General features: G+C 39.7%; 3 protein-coding genes across 3 annotated transcripts in view; 2 read left to right on the top strand and 1 right to left on the bottom strand.

Moving 5' to 3' along the window:
- Positions 1-1,155: 1,155 nt before the first annotated feature.
- On the top strand, positions 1,156-14,073 carry ell2 (elongation factor for RNA polymerase II 2). The gene is made up of 12 exons (XM_063474541.1): positions 1,156-1,346; positions 4,303-4,350; positions 4,854-4,978; positions 5,093-5,256; positions 7,483-7,742; positions 8,009-8,133; positions 8,817-8,895; positions 8,990-9,656; positions 10,176-10,248; positions 10,801-10,972; positions 11,528-11,572; positions 12,672-14,073. The coding sequence occupies exons 1-12, from the start codon at positions 1,215-1,217 to the stop codon at positions 12,786-12,788; spliced, it is 2,007 nt and encodes a 668-aa protein (XP_063330611.1). The 5' UTR covers positions 1,156-1,214; the 3' UTR covers positions 12,789-14,073.
- Positions 14,074-18,291: 4,218 nt separating this feature from the next.
- On the top strand, positions 18,292-24,556 carry glrx (glutaredoxin (thioltransferase)). Its single transcript, XM_063474540.1, has 3 exons — positions 18,292-18,609; positions 19,997-20,129; positions 24,169-24,556. The coding sequence occupies exons 1-2, from the start codon at positions 18,403-18,405 to the stop codon at positions 20,108-20,110; spliced, it is 321 nt and encodes a 106-aa protein (XP_063330610.1). The 5' UTR covers positions 18,292-18,402; the 3' UTR covers positions 20,111-20,129; positions 24,169-24,556.
- The window catches only part of rhobtb3 (Rho related BTB domain containing 3), a 26,626-nt gene continuing 25,974 nt past the window's right edge, over positions 24,192-24,843 (bottom strand). Inside the window, exon 14 of the mRNA XM_063474537.1 lies at positions 24,192-24,310. Within this exon, the coding sequence (XP_063330607.1) occupies positions 24,192-24,310 (119 nt within the window). The remainder of the gene's footprint in view (positions 24,311-24,843) is intronic.

Below are 24,843 nucleotides of genomic sequence, written 5' to 3'. Positions count from 1 at the left end.
CATCAGATAAAGTAGAGCAGGACTTGAGTTGAAACGACCTCACACTTCATATTTGCATGTATTTGATCCAAGAGAAGCCACAGAACAGGTTATGTAATGCTTATGAAGCACAGCTTTCCTCCCAGCCAGGGTTGTGTTTCACTATTGTCAAGCAGATAAAGGTAGCTTACAGTCAGTGGTATTAATGAGCACACTGTTGAAATCACGTTTAAATAAACTTTATATGTGCATATGTTTTCTAGAGAAATGAAAAGAGTTACTTTGTTAGTGCGTTGATGTATAGGTTCTAAATATGTTTGTGCGTGCGTTTGTGTGTGTGTGTGTGTGTGTGTGTGTGTGTGTGTGTGTGTTTGTGTGTGGGCATGCATGCAAGTGTGTGTAACTACTCAAGGGAAAGGGTGGGGTAAAGAGCCATGATAATCTGCTTGATTCACGCAAGCCTTTCCCCACCCTGCCTGGGGCTAAGCCAATAATCACCATTCCAGGGGACTGACACTGGGAGATAGTCGTCCAGCTTACAGGGGGGTGAAAACTTGTGCCAATTGTGCTGATGTTATCTTATATGCCATATCATTAAAGGCACCATATAAAATACTATCAAGCTATAGGCCAGTATGGATGTTTATAGTTCAGAGAGGTCCAAAAGTAACTGAAATTCAGGATAACAGTGGTAAAAACTTATTTGAAAGGAAAGGTACTTGTTGTAGACTGTATGTTGCTCCAGCAGCTACCTTTCACAGTTTCGGCAGGTTAGAATCAGTTTCACCATGTCAGCAAAACACAGCAGGCAGAGGAAGAATGCGCAGCTGAAAGAGGTTATTGGCTTACACAGAAGGGGAACTACTAACTAGTAATTTCTCCTCTTATAGTAATAAGAGACCAAACATAACTCCTGCAGTCTCGTTTCATTAAACACATAGCAAGATACTTCTGTGAATTAGGCTGCTAAGTTATAGAAGAAATACTTAATGTATCCCAAAAGTCTTAAACAATATATATATATATATATATATATATATATATATTTATGACGTACTTAAAAGTCGCTGTGGTAAAAGTTGAAGAAGAAAATAGCAAGCTGACAAGTGAAGACATATAGAGGTGTGAGTCCTGAGGGCAGTAAGTGTAATCCCTCCCCGTCAGAGTGCGAACAGTGAGCTTGGACTGCTAAATGCTCCAGCCTTCAGAGGGACGATGGTGGAGGGCTGGTAAAGATGGCGGCGCTCTCCGTGGATGGGAGATACGGATTAAATTGTGGCCAACAAAGCGCAGAAAGAGTCACTGTATTACATGTAAAGTTAACTGAGACAGCACTGAGGGCGATAGAGACCTACCAAAACTGTACGGTGAGTAAAACGCCGTGTATTTCACGGATAAGGACTCAAACTGACACTGCTCGGATCAGCTAGGAAGTCCCAACTGCCACGCATAGCTAAAAGCTACAAAGTTAGCTAAGCTGTTGACAGAGCGAGTTTCAGCTGGGTTTTTTGATCACATTAGTCGGGTGTCGTGAAAGTAATCAACGGCAGAAGATAAATGAGGCCTTGGCCTTATGTTCTAGCCAGGTTTTACGAGCTGACAAATATGATTTAACGTAAAAACCTGTTGGTTGAGCTGGACGCTGATTAGCTAACACTAGCTCTACGTTAGTATGTTGTGCTGACCAACCTAGTCCATTTTTTTTCTTGCCAAACTAATGTTGCTTACCAAATTAGGAAAGTGGTAATCTCATATCGACGAATACACTAGACAAGCTTCATGAGCATAGCGTTTTAACATTAAAATATTAAATCGCAGTGAAGTAACCTGAACTTTTGTTTTTTCGACGACGTTATATATTAAGAGCAGGAATGAAACATAGATTATCACTCATTTATTGCTAACTTTGATCACAGGTTCGTGCGGTTTGAAGCATGTCGATGACTGGTTAGCTTGCCATATGTTTAGATTTAGCCAGCTGGCAAAACCTAACAAAAAACTGGCAGGGATATGGAGCTCCTAGTCAGGCTCGCCCTTTTTTAACTATTTAACTTTGTTATAATCTGTTGCAGTCCAACACTAGCTAGAGATACAACTGAGGAAGCATCTCCAAGGTTTTCATAGGACAAATATTTATTTATTGAGTTTCTGTCTTCTTCTTTTTTTTATTATTCATTAAAAAAAATATATATATATATATCTTTTTCTAGTTGGCGTCAAGCTTCACTGAGAAGAATGAGCCAGCATTTATAAATATGTCTAATACAAGACCTTTAAAAAAAATGAAAGGAAAGCAAGAAGAACAGCTCATTTTTGTCTTCTTTTTTTGCATTAATGTAATGTATTTCCATACTCTTTCTGAACTAATTCAAGCCAGTGTGCTGTAACACAAAGTACTGCTTTTGAAACTACTGTTTGCTCTGGATCACTGCATGCCTGTGCCGATTAAATATAACTTGTTAATCTTGAACCATACGAATGGTGTAATCTTGTTGAGGTGAATGCAGGTGAACTAATCTGGAGAACCTCTGCAGTCTTGAATAAGGAGGCCTAAAGCCAGGTTACCTGACTTTTCTCTGCCAACAACAACGCTGTTACATAACACACTGGCCAGGTCTAGGTCTCCACTCAGGGATGATACATTATAGCTTGCTAGTAGGCTATAGTGTGCTGAGGTTTCTGAGACTTCTCTTTATTGCATATACACTTACCTGTCTGTCTGCCAGCCACACATTGTATACATTCATGTATGATAAGCTTTGGCTTATTGTCAGCCCCGTGAGAATTCCTCTTGCAAATATATGTGTTTATAAAATGTGGATATAAAGCAAAATCCAAAATGATTATTCACACGGTTTTGTGACAGCTGGCAGGCTGCGTTATCACTTAGTTGAGGGAATTCTTTTGTGACAGCCCGTGCTACAACCTTATTGGATGTGGTAATGTTGGTCTGTTCTCTGCACTGAACAGCAGCCTGCAATCTCTTGCTGACTGAGCAGCCAAAAACTGCCTGCTTTTTGTTTCTCTCTCCCTCTCGGTAATGTGTGCTGTAGCTAACCCAGTCATCGAACTCTGGAAGCCGGCTATCTTTGTCTTTCTGTGGTGATGTGAAATGTGATCAGAACGGTGCGAGTGGGGGGAGGAGGGAGTGTGGCTTGGAGTAGCACAGCTTTTACAACCATGACATATTTATTTCAATGTTTAAAAAAAAAAAAAGTGCACATTTTATCCAGTCACCTACTTCTTGAGTCACTTTAGAAAGACTGGTTTATACTCAGCAACGTGGAGAATCTGTTGTTAATAAAATGCGCATACCTCCCACTCAGACTAGTTCACAAGTCTAGCTGACTGCTTCTTCTGTGTACTTAAGCCGGGTGAAGAAACTGGGAGTCATGTGCTTCTCCCAGCTTATTGTATACCACTGAAGAGCAGCCACCACATATTTGTGGCTGCCAGTCTTATTTCAAGTAGCCACTGGCGCAAATGTAAATAAAAGAGATTTAGAAATCTACTATTAAAAATATCTGGTTTGTTTTTAGTGTCAAAACAAATCATTTCACCTACCACTTAAAGACACAGGTAATTTCGATATATATATATAGTTTCTCTCTCTCTCTCAGACTAGTGGCTTTATAGCCTTCAGGTAAAGGTTGTCTTTAAGTGGCTCACTGAGCATTATATGCTGCAAATCACCCATGGCTTCAGAAAAAAACATGCCAGCTGTCCATACAAGGAAAACTGCAATAATTGGGTGACTGTTTAAATAGCTCTGGCGAGACCGATGTGCCATATAGCACTTTGAGCTTTGGAAATGTGAGGCTTCACACTATTTGTCTGATAATTTACTGACCAAACAACCAGTTGGTTAATTGGTGAAATAATCTAAAGATCAGCAGCAGCACTGCATCAGACACAGCGCTGTTAACAAGTTCCCAGTTGCGTGATTGACAGGGATTATCTTTGCTGTGCTGCCTCTTCATTTTTTTTTCTTTTGCATCATGAATACTGATTATGACCTAGTTACTTGCTCTCACACAGACAAAGAAGGCACGTGCTCGTCAGATATCAGCTGGCTGTCAGCTATAGTCCTAGCAGCATGTTCTTAAATGTAGCCTTTAAACAAACATGCAAAGCAAGTGGTTAAGCGTTCAGCATTTGTCTGCATTATGATAGAAGCATGTGTTATAGGAGGACTGGGAGTAAAGTGTAGTGTAGATTCTAGGCCTTTATTTTCTGTTTTTTAAATGCTTTACTAGTCTGTATACATATATTTTTTTTTATTTCAGGGGTTAAAGTGTGTGTGTGTTTTCCCCTTATTTTCAGAATGTTCCTTCTCTGCGGCCAACGATACAGTTCAAGGGACTACAAGGGGTAAGTCCAAAAAGGAAAACAAAAAATCTGGATGTATTTTAGGTTGTGAGTGTTGCATTACCTGATGAAAATAAGCTTGCCAGTTGTATTCATTGATCCTAAAATCAGTAAAACCTCTTAACAATTCCTGCTAAGGCATTAACTCATTTTAGTACTTGTAATAAAATATAAATTCAATACAAAATGGCCAATTTAATGATTCAAATGGAGTTGTTTATAAAGCGAGATCATTTCTTTTCTTTTTTCTTTTTTTTTTAAATGTGTTTTCTCCTCTGATGTTTAACGCGATAAAATATCAAGTTAATAATTGGTTCATATATATTTTTGTATGATGTATGTACTCCATAATGGCATGACTCACCTTCCATTAGATGATAAGAACTTGGGTTGTCCTGTTTCCTCGTAACTCTTTAATTGTTCACATCATCCTCTATAGCTCTACTGCTGAATACACTGTTATACTGTTTGTGTTATACTTTATATGTATGTGAATTATTTGACAGCGCATTAAGATTCCCAAGAGTGACTCTTCTTCAGACGCCTTCCACAATTTTGAATTCTACCTGTCTAATGTGGGCAAGGACAACCCTCAGGGAAGCTTCGAGTGCATCCATCAGTATGCGTCAAGGTAGTGATAATCGCTGGTCAGCTGAATCAACTGTTACTTTCTTACCACACATTGCTGGAAGGTAATCCCTCTCTTGCATCACATTTCTCCCCCATACTCCCTCTTTGTCAACAGCTCAGGGGCCTCACACCTGGCATTGTTGGCGACAGTACACGACAAGGTCACAGTGTGTGCCACTAATGACTCCTACCAGGTGACCCGGGAGCGCATGACCCAGGCTGTGGAGGACACACGAGAACGTGGGACCAAAGTCATCAAGCCTGGTGGTCAGTACAGAGGTAAGACCCTTCCTACAATCTCGCTTATTTCCCACTGCTGCAGTCAAAGGGCGGTGTGGATCCCACATGTCACCATGGCTTTACAACACCTCTTCTCTCTTTTCAAACTCTGCCTCTTTTGAGAGACTGAATAGGTGAAAGCTGACAGCCTAACTCTATTCAAAGCCATTATTGCGACTGACTAAGCTATTTTGCCGTCTCAGTTTTTTCCAGATTAGGAGTCTGTCTGATAATGACAAATGGTGGCAGATAAAGCTAATGCTGTTTTAGTAATGCATAGCTTGCCACACAGTACACGCTTTACATTTGTTTTATTGTGTTTAACATTTATCTTTTCAACAAATTATGTCTTCATGTTTTCCTTACACATGAGGAATGTATAGTTGTTACAGTGTTTTATATACAGATAGCTGTTGCTCTTAAACTTGCTGCATGTTTAGAATGACTTCTGGTACATGCAGCTAATCTAGGCTTACATTAGGTATTCCCTGCTTTTCAGTTGTCTGACAACAAAAAAAGAATGCGTAAAATTCAAATACTTTGGCTTGTGCAACGTTAAAAGATAGTTTGACTGATCACAGAGAGTTGATACTCAGCAATGTAACCAGACTGCATTCACAGACCGCGCCTGGGTGGCAGCAAATTTAAGAAGACAACTTTGTTGTCTTAACCTTCTACAGTAATCAAGTATTTTAAACTTCACTATAACCCACGGTAAAGAGCTGTTGCCCTGTTCTGTATTTATGTTAAGTTTTTTGATCTCTATCCTGATCTGAATTGTGATGAAATTTTGTTGCTTGCCAAAAAAGAAAAGGAGGGCAAAGTATATCTGTCCCATTTCACTATAGAAATCGCTACAAATCCCAGTTTGTGGTATAAATGTCATTATTTTCACACATACAAGTAAGCATTTAAAAATGTATACTATTTACTGTAGATGTAGTCTAAAAGCCTTTTTTTCTGAGCCCTGGGGATATATTTGCATGTACTGTCACATATAGAAACTGGGAAACGAGATGATGTACAGAAAAGGGGGTGGGTCAGTAGTTTGTAGCACCTGGTTTGAAGTAAGTATCATATTTACAGATGCGCCAGGGGGCTATAGATTCTTGTTTTCACAGGCTTTTTGTTTCAGATGGCAGCCTCTAACTTACCCTAATCTTTGCCTTCTGCAGTCGCATTTAAAAGCAGTAACTCTTAATGAATGTACCAATGGTCTGTACAGAATAACTCTTTCTGAAGAAGAAAAATGTGTTAGCAAAAGCATTACGCCTGCTAGAATCTGTCACTGATCTCTGTCACTGTTTGTGAGTCTTTTTCCTTTTCTTTGACGAGGAGGGAGGGGAGGAGTTTTTCCTTTCTCTTCCTTTCCCTAACCTTAATCTTTTAAAGAGCTTTAGAATTTCATAATGACCATGAAGAGGTATACAGGGAAGCGTTGACACCATGATTAAGCACATTGCTCAGTAATAAGGTTTCTCTGGCTTTAATGTCAACACTTTAAAATGGGTACTCTAAGCTGCTTAGTGTAGTTATGTAGTTTGGTATGGTCAGTCTTCTTGCCACATACACTTTCACTGGAAATGGCATTAACATCAGGCCATATTGTCACTGGTTTCAAAAACTGAAATCGTGAATGTCACTGACATAACAAAAGCACTCATTGTGTCTCTTATATCCTGTAGTTACAGTTCCTAATGTCAGTTTGAAATAAAGTTTGACTTGAGCAGCTCAGCTTCTTTGGTCTTCCTACATGTCATTGACACTCTCACATGATTTCCTCTCAGAAAAGTTAAACCCATGTGTAGGTGACCAAATCCTGGTTAACCTCATTCACATACAGCAGTGGAGGATTTAGCCTACTGTAATCCATTAGTGAACACAGGTAAAAGAGCATTATGGTATAAGTTATTCCTGGTCCTTTAATATACCTTTAAAAAAAAAGATATATATATATATCTATCTCCCCAGTCTGTAGGTCTGGCATAGGTCCATTCCTCAGCACATTGCCAGGATTGTAATACAGTGGTAGAAACCCTGATCCATTTCTTTAAGCTCTCACTATTATAATCATTGGATGTGTGTAATGTAGATACAATTGACACCCACTTTTAATAAGAGATGTTAATCAGAAGTTCTTATCTGTCGGCGTAAAAGAATCATCTGTGATGAGCCAGTCTGCAGAGAAGAGAAGTCGTAACTTTCCATTTTCCTTCTGTTTTGCAGGAAAGCAAGTACATATCCGTAAGCCTGCACTATCCGCCCCAGAAGTGGTCCCAGAGCGTAAACGCTCCACACCCATCAACCCAGCCAACACTATTCGTAAGTGCCTTTCCAATAACCCCGTATCGCAGCGGCCGTTCAGAGACCGCATCATTCATCTGCTGGCACTCAGGCCCTACAAGAAGCTGGAAGTGCTAGCACGTTTGCAGCGTGACGGTATCAACCAGAAGGATCGCAACTCATTGGGGACCACCCTGCAGCAGGTATTTCACGACAGGAGATTTAAATGCATGAGTTTGAACCGATTTGTCTGTTTATGAAGGCTAACAAGATTGTTGCTTGCCGATCTGCCTGATGAAATCCTGCTCACTTTATTAATGCTTCATTCATGAGAAATGAGACTGTTAGTCGTTGAACAGTATTTACATACACAGATGTTTAGCCAGCACAGGATGTATGAAGTATCTATACCAGTATTCCTGCTGCCACAGCTTAACTTTGAAACTCTGTGTGTTTCTATGCAAATTAGGTGGCAAACTTGAATCCCAAAGACAATGCATATTCTCTGAAGGACTACATATACCGTGACGTCCAGCGAGACTGGCCTGGTTACTCAGAAGATGAGAAGTCTCAGATTGACCGGATCCTGACTCGGTACACAAGCAGCCAGTTCAGCTTTTTATTCTGATTAATTTTGAGTTGCCTTTGATTAAATTAAAAGCAGTAGAGATATTGAAAGGAAATGTACAGAATGATAAGATTTGAAATACAGAGCAGAGAGCCTCATGCTTGAATAGAAGCATCAGTCATTTGGTCACATGGCAAGTGCCAACATATAGCCTCAATTATGCTCCTAAATGGTCTCCTGCTTGCCTGTAATGATAAAGCATTTGTTCTTTATGGTGTGTAATTGGGCTAACACTGTTTACATTTTAAGCAGAAGTGGGTTTACACACATGAGCACAGTTTCCAAAAGAACGAATGAAATGCTGAAACTTGTGAGAGAGTGAAGAAAACACACTGTTCTGTTATCTTGATGTGTGGCATCAGCCTGCAGTACATGCTATAGCTTCTATGAAAACATCGACACTGTTTAGACTAGCTTATGGTACAGTTTATTTTGACATTAGCTACACTACAGATTTGTGTTTTAGAGCCATTTCTTCTCCTTCTTGTGTTGTGGCATTGGAAAAATGTAAATTAAGCCTCATGAATATAACCAATCCATATTTTTAGCAGGTCTTAGTGTAATGATGGTTGAAGGCTACCCTCTAAGTTGCCCTTTCTTGCCACTTAGACTGTTCCCCACTGATAACACTCTGTCTTTTCTTCAATAGCAAATTAGGTCTTCCTAATGAGATAACTACAACCTCATCCAGTGGTTCTCCCAAAGACAGCGTTCCCACATCGCCTCAGGTACCTGAACAAAAATTCTCTAAAGCTCAGCCCATCGTGTTATATGATTTTCAGACTAAATTCTGTGTTTGGTTTCGTTGGGGGGGTTTGGCAGAAGCGTCAGCCAGACTTTGATTTCATTGATCCTTTGGCACCGAAGAAAGCCCGCATCTCCCACCTCAGTAATCGAGGGCCAGCCGCATCCTCCTCCTCGGATCGCCTTGAGGACGAGGGCAGCCTCAGCTCTAAACGCTCATCCCTACCCTCCAATGTCACCTCAGGCCCTCCCACTCATCTCCCCATCTCATCCCACCCACCTGCCCCCTCTCACCAGCAGCCTAGCCCAGCTTCTAACACCAACTCACCAAGCACCCCAGAGGGCTGTGGCACTCAGGACCTGCCCGTGGACCAGAGTTCCTCCTGCAGAGATCCTTCACCCAAGTCCTTTTCGTCCAATAGATCCCTGCAGGATCGCTATCAGCATCCTAACCCCGGTCCCAGACCATCCCCCAGCCCTCCGCCTTGCACCTCACTCACAGTTACCTCCACTGTCATTTCTAGCCCTCCCTTGTCCAGCATCACCAGTAAGAAGGTTAAAAAGAAGTCTAAGAAGCACAAAGACAAGGATCGAGAAAGGGAGAAAGGAAAGAGAAAGGAAAGAGATGGCAGTAGTTCTCATGGTGTTGCGGAGCAGGCCGTAGAAAGTCATAGAGCCAAGAAGAGGCAGAGCCCTGATGAAGAGACCAGGAGAGTTATCAGCAAAAGTTCTCACAAAGATCAAGGTGTGTTTCTCAATCTCTTGTATGGACCGCTGAATCAGATAACTGCAGTTCTGGAAAATTTATGTTGTCACTTTAACTCAGAAAACAGGACAGCAACCTTTACATTACAGGCTTCCATTTCTTTGCAGCAGCCTTTGCTTTTTCAGCAGCTGCACCACTGATTTTATGAGAAAAATGGGTTTGTCTTTTCCTATAAAAGCAGTGCATGTCTGGCCATCAGTACCTTTCTGTCCTGATTATATTGAATGAAAAATCCTTGTGCTGTGGGTTAATGTCATCATGCAACAAACATTTACATTACTGTTGAAACATCAGGGATCAACTAAAAGAGACCTGTTCATATTCTTTACATCAGAACAAGATGGTTAAAAATAAAATCCTGTAAGATAGTACTTACTATATTTTGACTGTTCATAGTACAGTTTGTTAGACAGATTTCCATCACAGCAGTGTTGCTTATGTTTAATGTTCATTATAAATTCTGTACTTAGATTCTTGCATATTGCTGTCTCTCCTCAGACTCATCAGACAAAGAGAGGCCAGTCCAATCCACTGAATTTTCATCCAAAATAGAGACGCCTGACTATATCCTGTAAGTAACTGTTATAATTCTAAAAGGGTCCATTATCAACACAGTCTCTTTTTTTTTTCTTCTTTTTTTTACCTCTCAGGTTTCAGCTTTTTTTTTTTTTAATTTCCTCTTTTCTCAGCACAAATTGTGAAACAATTGCAAAAGAGGATGTTTTGAACAAACACAAGCGAATTAGAGTAGACAAGAATTAGGACACATGAAATGCTGCTGTAAACACAGATGTGTTTCAGTGTGCATGCTAGTATTCTTTGTTCATTGCTGTACTAGGACTGTTTTGTACTTTCCACATCAGTGGTAATGAGTTCAGGGAATATCTTATCCGTAGCACATTTGAAATGGAGAAGTGCAACAGATGTTGAACTTCCCATATATCTATAAATGGCATGACCTTTTCAAAGGTGCATTCAGAATAAATAAAGTTTGGAAAGAGCATGTTCATAGTCCAGTGCTGGTATTGGTGTTGTCTGTAACAGCTCTTTCTGGATTGAAATTTCAAATTAAAACTTACTTTGTCACCACTTTAAAAATGATCTAATTTTCCTTTGTTTACAGGAAGTACACAGCATTGGTGTCCCTCGACCAGCGGCAAAGCTACAAGGACGATTTCAATGCAGAATATGATGAGTACCGCCTGTTGCACGGACGCGTGGAGAACATCACCCGCCGCTTTACCCAGTTGGATGCCCAGTGTCGGAAGTTGGCCCCTGGCACCAAAGAGCATCAGGTCATATTGAAACTTTTTGCTTGGATACATTTTTGATGATGCTGATGACTGCAGAAAGACCACAATCATAGAAACGTGACACATGCTGTTCTCTCTCTGTATGTGTGTTTTAGTCATTTTCTACATTATTATACATTTGTGGTCCTGTTGGCTGTGACAGAATATAATGAAGTCTTTGGCTTTTAACCATTCGCAACTGGCTCTTTGTCTACTGCTGTCAAACAAACAGGAGGCAGTAATGATGGACGGCTTATTCGTAATCAACAAAAAGTAATAGTGTTGTCAAAGTTCACAGCTGCTCCTCAATCCAGAGACATCTGCAACCAGCAGGCGACAGACATTTGTTTAGAGTGCTAATAGTTTCATTCTGTGCTTCGGTTCAGGGTCTTGCTTTTGTCCCCAGCTATCAGAGCTTTTGTTTTTTTATTTCCTTAAAGTAATTGTAGGTGGGTCAGTATTTCATTTGTCTACAAAAAGTGAAAGAACACGTGTTGTTTGTAATGTTTATACATGACGTCCATTGGGAACAACTAATGACTTTAATCATCTTTACAGAAGGTGCAAGAAGAAGTCGTGAAAGAGTACAAAAAGATCAAACAAGTAAGTTACACAGGCTGTCATCATTTTAAGTCTTTGTGTGCGTTTCTGCCTTTTCCCCTGATATAACCTAATAACAATGCGAATCCTATAACCAAGTCTTTACCTTTTTGAATGTTTGTTGCATTAAGTTTGGCCAAAATGTTCTCACACTCCATAATCACGCTAATTCTTAAGATCTGAATTAGACACACTACGCATACATGTACTGGTGGCAGGGTGGTATGTGCACACCTGTGTAAATGGCACAATGTTTTAACTGATGTGAAAAGGTGCATTAACATTAAACATTAAATCGTTCAAATATTAGTGCAGTATTGTTACTTTATATTCCATGTGCATAAAAACGATTACATAATTGGACATATGCAGAAGCTCTTTCTGTCCTAAGACCATTCGGAACTGTGAACTTATTAGAGTTTAGAGCCTGGTTATTTCTTTGACTCCTCTTTTGCATACCAATCAACTCAATATGGCTATAAAACATATTAAAGCAGGCTAAATATGATTGGTCACAAATACCAGTAAGGAATGGCAGCTGTGAGAAAGTGCTGAAGTCATGACGGCATGCTGAGAAAACGTAACTTCTGAGCAGGAAGACAAAGCACCTCCTCATGGATTTGTATGGGAATGTCAGGCATGTTTAGCTAGTGCAGGCAACGGTAGTGCACTGTTTCCTTTTTGCTGTGTTTGTTCATGAACAGGGTGTCAAAGGAGAGCTTTCAGAAGCGAACTCTATCTGCCAATTCATAACAAAAGTGCCTGAAGTATGCAGAGTAAAATCTGGATAAACTAGAGTTGTGGTCAGTGAAGCAAAGCGGACAAACATCCACAGTAAAGTTAAACATTTTAATCACAATTTTCAACCTTTTTAGTGTTTCTTGAAGGACGCCCTAAAAGTCTCATAATCTGAAGTGCTCTGTAAGGAAGAGCGCATGCCACGATTGGTCAGGAAATAACAGAGCATTAGCAGGTTGACTTCTTTTACTTTAAGGATGAACAAAATGTGTAATTTGTTCTGCACTTTAAAAATTCAAACAGAGTGCTGCTGGTGAACTGACATTTTCTTTTCTTTTTTTCCTTTTTTTAAAAAAAAAAATAGCACAGCCCCAACTACCACAAAGAGAAACTGCGCTGCGAGTACCTGCACAACAAGCTGGCCCACATCAAGCGGCTCATAGCTGATTTTGACCAGCGCAGAGCCCAGGCCTGGTGCTGAGAGCACAGTAGAGAACATCTTCACTCATCAGTATTGAGAATGGAGGGTCAAACCAAGAGCATCTGTCCAGCTGTCTCTTAGCTATTGAGACCCCTTCAGTTGCTGCCTCCGCAACAGCTCCTTCCCCCACTTTCCTTACCATTTTTCCTTCTCCTGTTTTCTTGCTTCATTCCTCCTTTTCTTTTTGACCTTTGATTCCACAGGCTTCATTGGTGCCTGCAATCCTGCTTTTCGACTTTGCCCATCAATCCTTTGCTTTTGCAGTATTTTTTTTCTTCTTCTTCTCCTGTGGATTTGACACCACTGGACCAGTGGAAGGGGCCGTCTGCATGTGTGAGCGGGTTTGTCTCTAACTTTTGAAGGACTTTCCCTTCAGAAAAAAGTATTTTTGAGCATCAGATAAAATATTAACATGTATTTAAGTAAAACAAAAAAGAGGGAGATCTATTTATTTTGTGACTCGTAGTGCAAAGTAAGAGTCTGCAAATGATATATTGTTTAATTTTTTTTTAAACAATGCAAAAAAAAAATACCACAGGCCTTATGTGTTTTGACTTTGTGAAGCCATTTTGAACGCAGATCCATCTGTCATCTCATCTGACAAAGATGCCTGTCTTGCCTCATTTCCTCTCATCACTTCAAACGGCAGTGGATAACCACACTTCAATAAATTGCTGCCGAAGCTGAGTTTGAAGCTGAAGAGGAAGGAAATGAGACAGGAAGAAGAAATCACTTGAGCTGATTGAGAAGCAACAGTTTGTGTGCATGGGTTGTGAATTTAATTGCAATGATGAAACGGTGTTGAAGGTTGGCATAAGCCAACCCCTCCCCCCACCCTGTCAGTAGGGGGCAGTATTTCCAGCACCAAACAATATTTAATGTTCACAGTGCATTATGGATGCCTTAAGGTGTTTACATTCGGAAATGTCAAGCTGGGCCTTGGAGTCCACTGGCTGTACAAAGGAACTACAACTGCCTAGAAACAGGTCTGTGTGTTTGTGTGTGTGTGTGTGTGTGTGCGCGTGGGTGGGTGGGTGGTGTGCAGATGTCAGTGATCGAGAGAGGAAGGGATGTAAAGTCTGGAAGGAGTGTTAGAAATTGTGTGTGTAGTTGTATGGATGTGTATTATGTTGAATGAAAGGAAAAATAGAAATGTGGAGAAGAAATGAAGAAATATAGAAAACAAACAAAAAAAAGCTGCTATAGTGTTTAAAACCAGCCAGGAGCACTCAGGATCGACCTGGCTGGAGTAAGAGTACCTGATCCTACCTGAAGAAAGAAAGAAGGTCCTTGTTCGGTTCTTCTCTAGACCCTGCAAAGGACTACCCCCCCTCCCAACCTCTTGAGCTTTATCCAGCGGCAAACAGGTTGTTTTTTTTCTTTTTTTTTGAAAAGGTTTGAAAGGAAGCAAAATGTTATCATCCACCAGAGGACTTCTCTGTATTATGATGTCAGTGCGTTTGATTCTCAGTTGGAGCTCCACACAGCAATGAAAGATCTGAGTTGGAGCATTTCTTTTTCAACATGGATACAGATTTGGATGAATGGCTTCTATGAAATTATTTCAATGAGGGAAATTTTATTTACTAAGTTGTTTTAGAATGTTTGCCAAAAATGTAATTGCCTTTTGTTTTTTTGGTCATGCTTCCATGGAGTCAAATTTCCGATTGGGGCTAATGTTGAGAAGTCATTGATTATGCGATGTCTCTCTTTCACTGAAATAAAACTTCCTTAAATGTAGGGATGTAAAAGAGGAACTTTGTCATTGTGCTGTTGACGTGTGAAATATTTCGCAGACAAGAGTCTGTACTTTGTTTTGGGGGGGGGGGGGCACTGTTTATTTTCATTTCCCACAAAAATGAATATTGTTCTGTCCTGTTTTTATTATACTTGATTGTGGCATTCTGTCAGATAGTCAGTCTCTGCAGTAGACTGGCTCTTTGGGTTGGTTGTCAGAATCAATTTAGGTTTATAGCAAACTCTCCTTGACTTTTTATTTTGGACAGATAATTAGCACTTGTATCTACAAGGTGTCACAACAACAGAAAAATGTCCATCCCGCTGTGGGGGAAAGGGCTGGTATTTGTACTGTTTTTCCTGGTTGTGATAATTTCCCAGAATTAAGAGCTACAAAGGGCTACTTCACATAACTTCCAAAGATGTTTTTTTTGGGGGGGAGGGGCTCCCTGTAAGAGCTAATTCAGAATATAATGAACAAACAGTATATGAATCATTGTGGAGGGGTTTAGTAAGGAATACCGAGGAAGTTTAAGATTTCCCAGCAATGTTTAAACACAAGAAGCCACAAGTCCATTCTGAAAGAAATCTGATTCTGCCCATCTGAAAATGTACAAGACATTTCAATAAAAATCAACACAGTTTTACCTGAAAGATGTTTCGCTTCTTTTTTTTCCCTTTTAATGACAAAATATAGTTATTATTAAATCGTGTTGGGATTGTTTTGCTTTTTGTTTGTTTTTTTACAAAGGCTTGTATGCAAAAAACAATTTAAAGTAGAAAGATGTATAGTACAAAGACTTAAGAGTGGGTTAGTAATTAAAAGGTACTTAAATATAACTTTTTCTAATGGCATCAGAGAGTAGTTTCATAGGAATGAGATCCAAGCTAGCTGGCAGTAATCCAGTGTTTCAAAATTCAATTTCAATGAGAGGTACAACTAATGTTAAAATATCCTGTGACCCGTCACACGTATTTTAATATAAGATTGGTTTTCAGAAACAAAATAACTGTTATATGAGCAGATGCCTACTAATGTCTGCAAGCAATGAACACAAGGTAGAACATGAGTTATCTGATACTAGTGTCCTGGTTACTGAGTGGGTCCAGAAAGGGATCATATTTTATTTGTGATATTCTAATCTAAAAAATAAAATACTGAATTTCCCGTAGGAACCCACCCAAGGGATTAATAAAGTTTCATCTAATCTATTTTGTGTGACTAACATTCAGATGGTGCATTTCTGTTCGCTTGATGACAGGGCAGATAAATGCCAACACCTGGGGTGACGACCTCAGGAGGTAGAGCAGGTCATCCACTAACTGGAAGGTTGATGGTTTGATCCCTTGCTGCTCCAGTCTGTATGTCTCTTTGAGCAAGATACTTACTTACCAAGTTGCTTACCAGTTTAAATGTTACAAAGGTGTAGAAAAAAATTGCCTGGGTGAATGAGGTACGTTGTGTAAAGCACTTTGAGTACTCCAGTATAGCAGAAAAGTGATATATAACAAGCAGTCCGCGCTCATCTTCCAATTCTTTCATTTTTCAGCTTCACCTCATTAACATTTTATACAGTGTTGCAACAGCTTCATGCACAGAAACGGACAGACAGACACACAAACACCTGCTGAAGTCCTCAAAACTGCTTTTGTGGTTAAAGTAAGTGTGTCTAGCAGCACATTTTGCCACGATCATACACACAAAGAGACAGACAAGCTCACAGGGTGTAAACAATACCAGCCTCAGTGATGCAGCTGGTAATAACATAGCTTAGAGGGACTGGTGTATGCAAAAATACCCACAACTGTAAAACAGTTATGGGTACTTATGGGCACACAAAAAAAAAAACCAATAAAAATGTGCAAGATATAATCATGAAACTTTATAACAGAGTAGTTGAGATCAAAATGATGGTTGAGTCTGACCCACAAACACGGAGTAAGGGACATCATTTATTCTTTTTAATCTGTAGCATGCATCCTGTGACTCACTGTGAGAGGCAGCTTGATCTGATGTTTGAGTAAGTTTTAAGATGTGTGCCGTGAGAACTTGTATTCTTCACACCTTCAGTTTCAGTTCTTGGAAACAAAAATGCAAACACTCATATATGCTCCACCCACATCTAAATGCAAAAAATAAAATAAAAATCAGGCTACCTGTTCGGATATAACATCCCTTGTTTAACAAAGATTCATGTGGTCCCTGGAGTCTCTCATATGCCTGGAAGCTTTCCCTGCACCAGACAAGGAAACAGCTGCATACATAATATGCCTCCGGCCTCCATGTAGCTTGTCCCTGTGGCTTGGGGAAGAAAACCGGTGAGACTCAATTAAATCAGTGACAGATGCCGTTCTGAATTCCGAAATATCACTTTGGTTCTTATTATACTGCTCTCACTATAACAATTCAGCATTCACATGTTCCTACCCTTTATGATGTCTCAAATTTATCCCAGTGGCTTTGCTGACGAGGCATTGCCACAGGCTGAGAAGACATAATCCACAGAGAAGCCAGAAAAGAATAGACTTGGATGTAACCCCTCTGTAATCACCAACGCTTCCATGGTTATTGCAACATGATTTTTTTTTAAATTTTAAGTATTTGAAATAACATGAATTTTTAATCTAACTGTATAACTCTGATGTACATAACAAGTTACTTTACATCACTGACTATATTTTATTCTATTTTATTCTACTGTATATAGTATTCTATTTTTATTCTATTCTGTACAGTTGTGTACTGTATTTATTCTTATTTTATTTTATTCTAATTGTCCTTCATAACTTTTGCACTGTCCACTTCCTGCTGTGACAAAACAAATTTCCCACGTGTGGGACTAATAAAGGTTATCTTATCTTATCTTATCTTATCTTATCTTATCTTATCTTATCTTATAAGTTTTTATGCTGTCAGCTGTATTTGAAACACTCATTTGGTAAGTGAGGCTTGGGGGAAGAGCCCTAAAAAAATTCCTACAACATGAACTTGGTGCTTCTGTGAATTGCTGCAGCTGTCTGTGGGTGCCCATGCTCTAATGCAGTCTATACATAGATAGTATAAAACATTCAACTCAGTTTTATTTATATAGTGTCAAATCACAACAACATTCGTCTCAAGGTGTTTTTTTTACTGTACGGTAAAGACCCTACAGTAACAATCAGATGCTCCCCGTGAGTAAGCACTTGGCAACAGCGGAAAGGAAAAACTCCCTTTTAACCTGATCCTGGTTGTGCCTGATCCTGGCACAACCAGGATCAGGGAGGGACAGTCTCCTGTTGCAGCTGGTTGGCAGTGAGAGGAGGAAGACGCACTGTGGAAGAGAGCCAAAGATGAAAATCGCTGTTGCTATGTCAATAGCAGCAGCGAAGTCACCTATTGGTTTGTGGCGTCCGATTATGAAACCTCAGGGAGGACACTGGATGCTTACAGGATAAATGGGCACACCTGCATTCAGTACAGCCTGAAACTACCACTTGAGCCTACAAACTCCAGCGGAGTCGCCCCCTGCTGCCCGTTAAATGCAGGTTTAAGATACTTCTGAACTGGCTCTACTTTTTCAGACCCACAAGCAACATGCATCTTACGCTGTCTACTGGTCTGCAGTAGTGTTTAGATTTGTGTCAGATGACCAACAACCACTTCCCTACTCAGTGGTTTTACTCTTGTGGCTGTCCGGTTCGTGCACAATCTGTGCGCTGTCTCTTTAAGAAGGAGGGCGTGACTTGGAATGATTGACTTAACCAATGACTGTTGAAAACAAAGAGATCACATTTCTTCTTCTGCATTGAAAAAATAAATCTGGAAAGAAAAAAAGGAAAGAAGTAGTGAATTCACATATCCTCACCTCCTCGTCACTTTACCAAGAACCTTAAAATGGCGCAGCAGTTTGTCCAGGCGAAAATTAAGGGCGACAAAGTGGTGGTGTTTCTGAAACCCACCTGTCCTTACTGTACCATGGCTCAAGAGGTTTTGGAGAAATACAAGTTCAAGCCGGGACATTATGAGTGCGTTGATATAAGTAACCACAGCGAAATGGACAGTATGCAGGACTACTTCCTGGAACTTACTGGAGCCCGTACGGTAAGCTTACAGCCTCTCCGTCTCAAACAGGGCGAGAGCTTTACTTTAATACACACACCCATAAATTCAGTGTTAATATAGTTGTATCTTCAGGGCACTGACACAAAATTTAAAGAACACTTCTACGTATTTGTGGGAAATGAAATGTAAGCAATCGTGGCCTTAAAGCATCCGATATTAAATGGAAAATAAAGCAGATACAGATTTTCCATATAGGATTAAGGTAGATAAAATGTCCAGTGAGTGCAGGAAATGTTCCTCAGAGATTTTGGTCCATTTTGAAATGATGACATACACAGTAGCTGTTGAGTCATGTTTGAATCCTCACTTCCTCCACACCCCAAAATTTGCTCTGCTGGATTGACTGACAAGTACACTGAACTCATTGTTATGATCAAAAAACGAGTTTGAGATTATTTCATCTTCATGACATGGCACATTTTTTTCTGCTGGAAGCAGCCAACAGATGATGGTACACTGGTCATTTTGAGACTCATCAGACCAGGCATTGTTTTTCCAAACATCTGTTTTGGCGAGGCTGTCAGGCTTGTAGCCTCATTTTCCTGTCAGGAGTGACCAAATGTGCTCTTCTGCTGCTGCAGCCTGCCTGCTTTCAAGGTTCAACATGTTGCGCGTTAAGAGATGCTCTTCTGCATACCTCTAACAAGTTACTGTTGCCTTCCTCCTAGTCACTGGATATTTTCTCTTTTTCAAACCATTTTTATAAACCCTACAGATGGTTGTTCAGGAAAATCCCAGTAGATCAGACCCCAAGTAAGAATGCCCATTTGATAATCTGGAAATCACCATTATTACATGAATCACAATTTCAAGAAGGAACTTCACCTCCTGATTATGACATTCTTCAAATCCAACACACGCCAGCTACTTTCAGTTTTTTGTCCTTAAAGTATTATTTTGAATCTGTTCTGCATTTTTATTATCTCTGTGTTTGTTTATGCAAAAAGCAAATGTACTGTGGTAGAAGTAACTACTCGAGAAGTGTTCTAGCATATGATTGGTGGCAGTAACACGAGGGAGTATGTAATGAGACAAACAGGAGAAAGAAGTCTGGGGTTGGGTCCCTTCGGGGAAGTTCTGACTGTCACAAGCTTCATAGTCACCCGACTTCACCCCCATCTCTCACTTAAACTGAGAAAATCAAGCGTTTGTAACATGAGAGAAGCTCCCTATGCTGATTTTGATTGTGATGAGATAAAATGCGTTATCAGATTTTGCTGCTCATGCATGCTGCCTTTGATGCAGAAGCCGTGGCAGACCAACAGTACCACAGATATTCCGATATTCATGCACATGTTTCACAGATCACTGACCCTGTGCATGAAGCTGAAAGGGAATTTCTTCCTTTTTTCTTGTATTGGTTCAGGTCCCACGAGTGTTCATCGGTGAGGAGTGCATCGGTGGTGGCAGTGATGTGGCGGCCCTCCAGAGGAGTGGCAAACTGGAGGGCATGTTGAAATCCATTGGGGCCCTGCAGTGATTCACCTGAAGATCTCCAGGTATGGCATGGACTCTGAGAATGTAGCTTTCCTTCACCTTAAAGTACAGCACACACCCTGTTACTAATGCTCGAAATAATAACAACCGCTTAGAAAGTGTACGTTAAGAATCGATTATACTCAAGGAAAATATTATTTAACAACAAAAAAAAGTGGTGATGTTTACAAATCACATTTCGTATTATTAAAAAAAATCATTTTATAAGTTATATAGTTTGTTTTACGTATTTTATAAAAGCTGTTACTGGATCTGCTTACCCATGGAAACTGATGCCAGGAAGCTCCCAGCACACAGTTTCTGTGCTGATATTAATAACATTTGGTGTTTGGCGCTCTGCGGGTAATGAGTGGGATTATTAGTGGAATATTTAGGATTCAAGAAATTTCACAAACTGACTTGTTACAGCAGTGGCCTCCTGTTACCACACTTGAATTCAGAGAGCTCTTTAGAGTAATCTATTCTTTCACAAATATAAAGGCAGACAGCACAGCTGGGTGATTTTGTTTTTTATTACCTGTGGCCCATCAGGGTTTAGCTTGTCACTAGGTTTGGAAATTGGTATTAATAGGTACTAGCAAACCTGCGCACATCTTCGTTTGGCACTCAGTTGAACTCTCAAAATGTACAAATATATACGATTGTGGGATTTGTATAAAATATTTGTATACACCATACAGCTGTTTGCAATCACATCACTCTAATATTTATGCAACATTTCATTAAGATGGTTCCACTTATTCAGGAGGAAACATACGCTATGATCATTACAGTCTGATTATTAAGAAATTATTAGTGTAAAATGCATAATTCCAGGGAAAGACAAAAAAAAAAACTATATAAGCAGTAACTTCCCAGTGAAGACAGTGATGGAGTCAGTGGTATGTTAAAACATGTCTTTATTTAAAGTCAGACGCCATGTATTCTACAGTCTGTACAGCACAGGCCCGGAGGAGCCATGTGTCTCCACACTAGGTGTGGATGCAGCACTGGGATACACTTTGTTTCACAGTCCACAGTTTCACCTGCTGTTTGCTGATTCGTATTAGTAGGGATGCACCACCAGGATTGTAACGTTCTGGGTCTTTGCCAATGTTTAAAATAACAATTTGGCTGATTTCTGATCCTAGTTAGTTTGATTTATTATTGTGATAGGACAAAAATAAATAAATAAATAAATAAATAAATAAGTGAACTGTTTCAGCGTCTTTCAGCCTTTCATCACACTATCTCGCATTGAGCACAAATTCAGTCATACATATTTATGAAAGTGGATCCCAGAGATGATAACGGCAAACTCTTGCGAGCGAAGAGATAGACATCAGCCAATGTTATTGGTGAATGTCATCTTTTTTGGCAATAGGCCGATGTACATCTACAAGGCGACTATCAATCAATAAATCGCTGCATTCCTGTTTATTAGCAGATCAAGATGTATTCCAGGATATTTACACACAGAATTTAGTGGAATTTGTGCAGCAGCTGGTTAAAGATACCAACTGCACACTGTCAAAACTTGACAGTGGGAGCGTGCTTGTACTATATACACAGAATTTCTGTTAATACTGCAGAAATAGAATATGAAAGCATTACACGCCGCTTCCTGATTGATTGTGATCCACAGATTTAAAAAAAAACATCTGCTAGCTGTCACTACTGATCGCTTTAACCCTCGCGTAGGTGAAGGTTTATTTAACAAATTGAGCCGTTATGTTCCATTTCCCCTTTTTTAAAATCGAGTAAACAGCCGTGAAACATTAGACTGGAAAGTAGTGCCACCCTGTTTGTCTCGACTCCAGATGTTAAAAAAACAAAAATCATGTCCACATACTGTATAGTTTACAAAAATAATTGAGCACCAATAAATCATAATCTCTTTATGATTAAAAAACATTTTAAATTAAAAAAAAAAGATAAAAGAAATATTTCGTATTCACCCAGAGGCTTTGAGATTTTTACTGTACTAACTTATGTTCATAATATGGTGCTCTTTTTTTTTTTCTCTTTTCTTTTCTTTTTTCAGCATCTTCATACCATACCACCACTATAACTGCAGTGAAAGGCTTTTGCCTTTTTGTGACAGCGACAGGTCGTTATTTATTATTGCAAACAGAAAAGCATGTTTTCTTATTAACCCGCAAAGGAAAGCGTGTAAAAGTCCGCCTCAGTAGATTTTTAAAAAGGAGTTTTGAAAGAAAAATGTTATTACTGTTGCTGATTTGGTTTACAGATATTAATTACAGGCTAGATGCTGTTTGATTTGAGGCTTAAATTTGAAGCCTTTTCTCCATGATAGTGTAACTGCTTCATTTGACACCTATGTACTCTACTGTGTGGTTATAAAAATCAATCTGGCTGCAAGACAGTTTGTGAGGCTGCGTCATCGATGTGAAAGGATCGACTAAAGTGTTGTAATTAAACCTGTCCTGCTCATTTGCTTACACATGAAAATACATATGACGCTGCTAACAGCAGCAATTGTGGATGACTTGCATCGTGACCATTTGTTTACCCTAGAGTCAATAATTTATTATTTCAGTGCTGTTTAACTGACTCACTCAAAAAACAACCTCACCCAGTTTCTTAAACCTGGGGAGAGGTGAAGCAGAGCCAAGGAAAGAATGATGTTTGGTGCAGATCTGGATTGTTTAAGATTAGGGTACTGGGAGGAATCTTTCATCTGTATTGTCAGGAAGTTTTAGGATGTAATTTAGCGCAAAAGGTGACATGAAAACAGTAACAATAACCCCAGAGACTTTTAAAAGGCTCTGGACTGAATGGAAAATAAATTAAATAAACACTGAGCTTTTGTTATAGAGATGTTGTATGCAAAGGTTAGCTTCCCTCCCTTCCCAGGTATGTTTACTAAATTGCTGTGGCCAGTGAAAAGTGGAGTTATTGAGCAAATCTGCTGGAAGCTGACTTGGACACCTACAGTGAATGAACCAGAGTTTAATGACACACAAGGACTGAGTGAATGAGTGAAAAGGTAACTCAGATAGGCCATCTCTTGGTCATGTGACTGAACGGGAGACCCGTACTTCAGTCACATGACTTACTGGTGATAGCTAGCTCACTGTTTAACATTATTTACACAAACTGAAAAGGAATGAGTTGAACAGAATAAAATGAACGTTGCTGCAAAAAATAAAACACAAAGTAATATTTCCCATGACTTTTTGTTAACTGTTAGATCTTAGAGGGCTTTTCATTGGGCCAATCAGAAACTGGGTTTTTCACCCAGGGGCATTAAAGAGACAGGAGCCATGAACAGAAAAAGGGGAGCGTTTCAGAAATGTGCTGCATGCTTTCATGTTGCGGAACAAGAAAGTATGTAAACCTATTCTTGAGGAGCCTCAAAATAAAACTGCGAGCCTATAAATGAGCTATATATGGGCACTTTGAGAAACTGTTTTCACAAGTTCACAATCTTTAGATCAGATGGGATGCATCATGAGTGATCAAGGGTTTCATCTATGACAGAGAGGTCCTGCGTCAATCCTACAGAAGACACACAGAAGCTATTGAGTGTTGAGGAGATCTTCCTGTTTAATCAACCTGAAGTCACATTACCCGTTAATGTAGTTTGAAATAGTTTGCACATGATCCTGGTTGTTTTCCTGACAGATGTGTGGTCATTTGATATATCAGTAATTATACTGAAGCCATTTTGTGTCACTGGTCAATATTGAAATCCACAGCTTTGCACGCCATTAGAAATGCCATCTTTCACAGAGATTCGGCCAGTGGCCAGTCATATTAAAGTCTTATTGGGTTTTATGGATCAGTTTTTTTATTATTGCCCTCGAAGGAATAGTCATATTAGGATGCGCCAGTCAGTCCACTGAGGGAGGAGAGGCGCGTCGCAGCAGTTTAACAAGTCTTTCCTTTTCTTCCTCTGCATCATTGTCTCTCGATCAGCCCTTCATGCAGCAGGATAAAAAGAAAAAAACATGTCTTCTGTCAGTTTTCCCACACGTCGATGTGCACTGTAATCCTTTCTTTTCTTTTGTCATCGTCTCCCTTTGCTCTTCCCCACAGATGGTTTTGGCGTCCAGGTTTGGTCACATGACAAGGCAGCGGGACTTGCGGAGTTTGCGGCGTCGCTGCTGGTACTCGCTGAGCTCTTGCAGGTAGCCTCTGGACGGCCATCGTAGCCTCTCCACCTGCTCGCGCTCCTCATCTGGACACATATAAACACAATCACATGTTATACTAATTTGTACTCTACTGGATGTTTTTGTTCTTAAAATGTTCGAGGAAAATTTATCATACTTGACCAATACTCAGACACATATGTAATATGAACTTATTGGGCTTTTGTTTTTTTAATCTTGCTGTTGCCCTGTAATATCCGTCCAATGGCCTTTAAGGAGCCTGATATGTGTATGACCTATGATGACAATAAAAAAGTGGGATTGCTACACCATTTTGCTGTTAATGTTGTCTTTATCTACTTTGATGTGGTCAGTAATATGCACAAACAATAAGTATTAAATATAATATAAGGGTAAAGTTATAGTACTAAACCTAGTATGAGGAGTCACTATTTAAAGGTCTGACAGGTCACAATCTAATTTACAAACACGGTGCTTTATGATGCTGTATGGGAGGTTTGCACAGGTTTCCAGGACCATGCTTGATTCTCAAAAAAAAAAAAAGTAAGTTAATGATTTTAATTTTATTATCTAAGAACAAGTGGATGTTCAGTGTGGT

The sequence above is a fragment of the Pelmatolapia mariae genome, linkage group LG5 (assembly GCF_036321145.2).
Source record: "Pelmatolapia mariae isolate MD_Pm_ZW linkage group LG5, Pm_UMD_F_2, whole genome shotgun sequence".
Lineage (NCBI taxonomy): Eukaryota > Metazoa > Chordata > Actinopteri > Cichliformes > Cichlidae > Pelmatolapia > Pelmatolapia mariae.
Note: the sequence above shows the minus strand (reverse complement) of the source record. Positions and strands in the feature narration are given on the sequence as shown.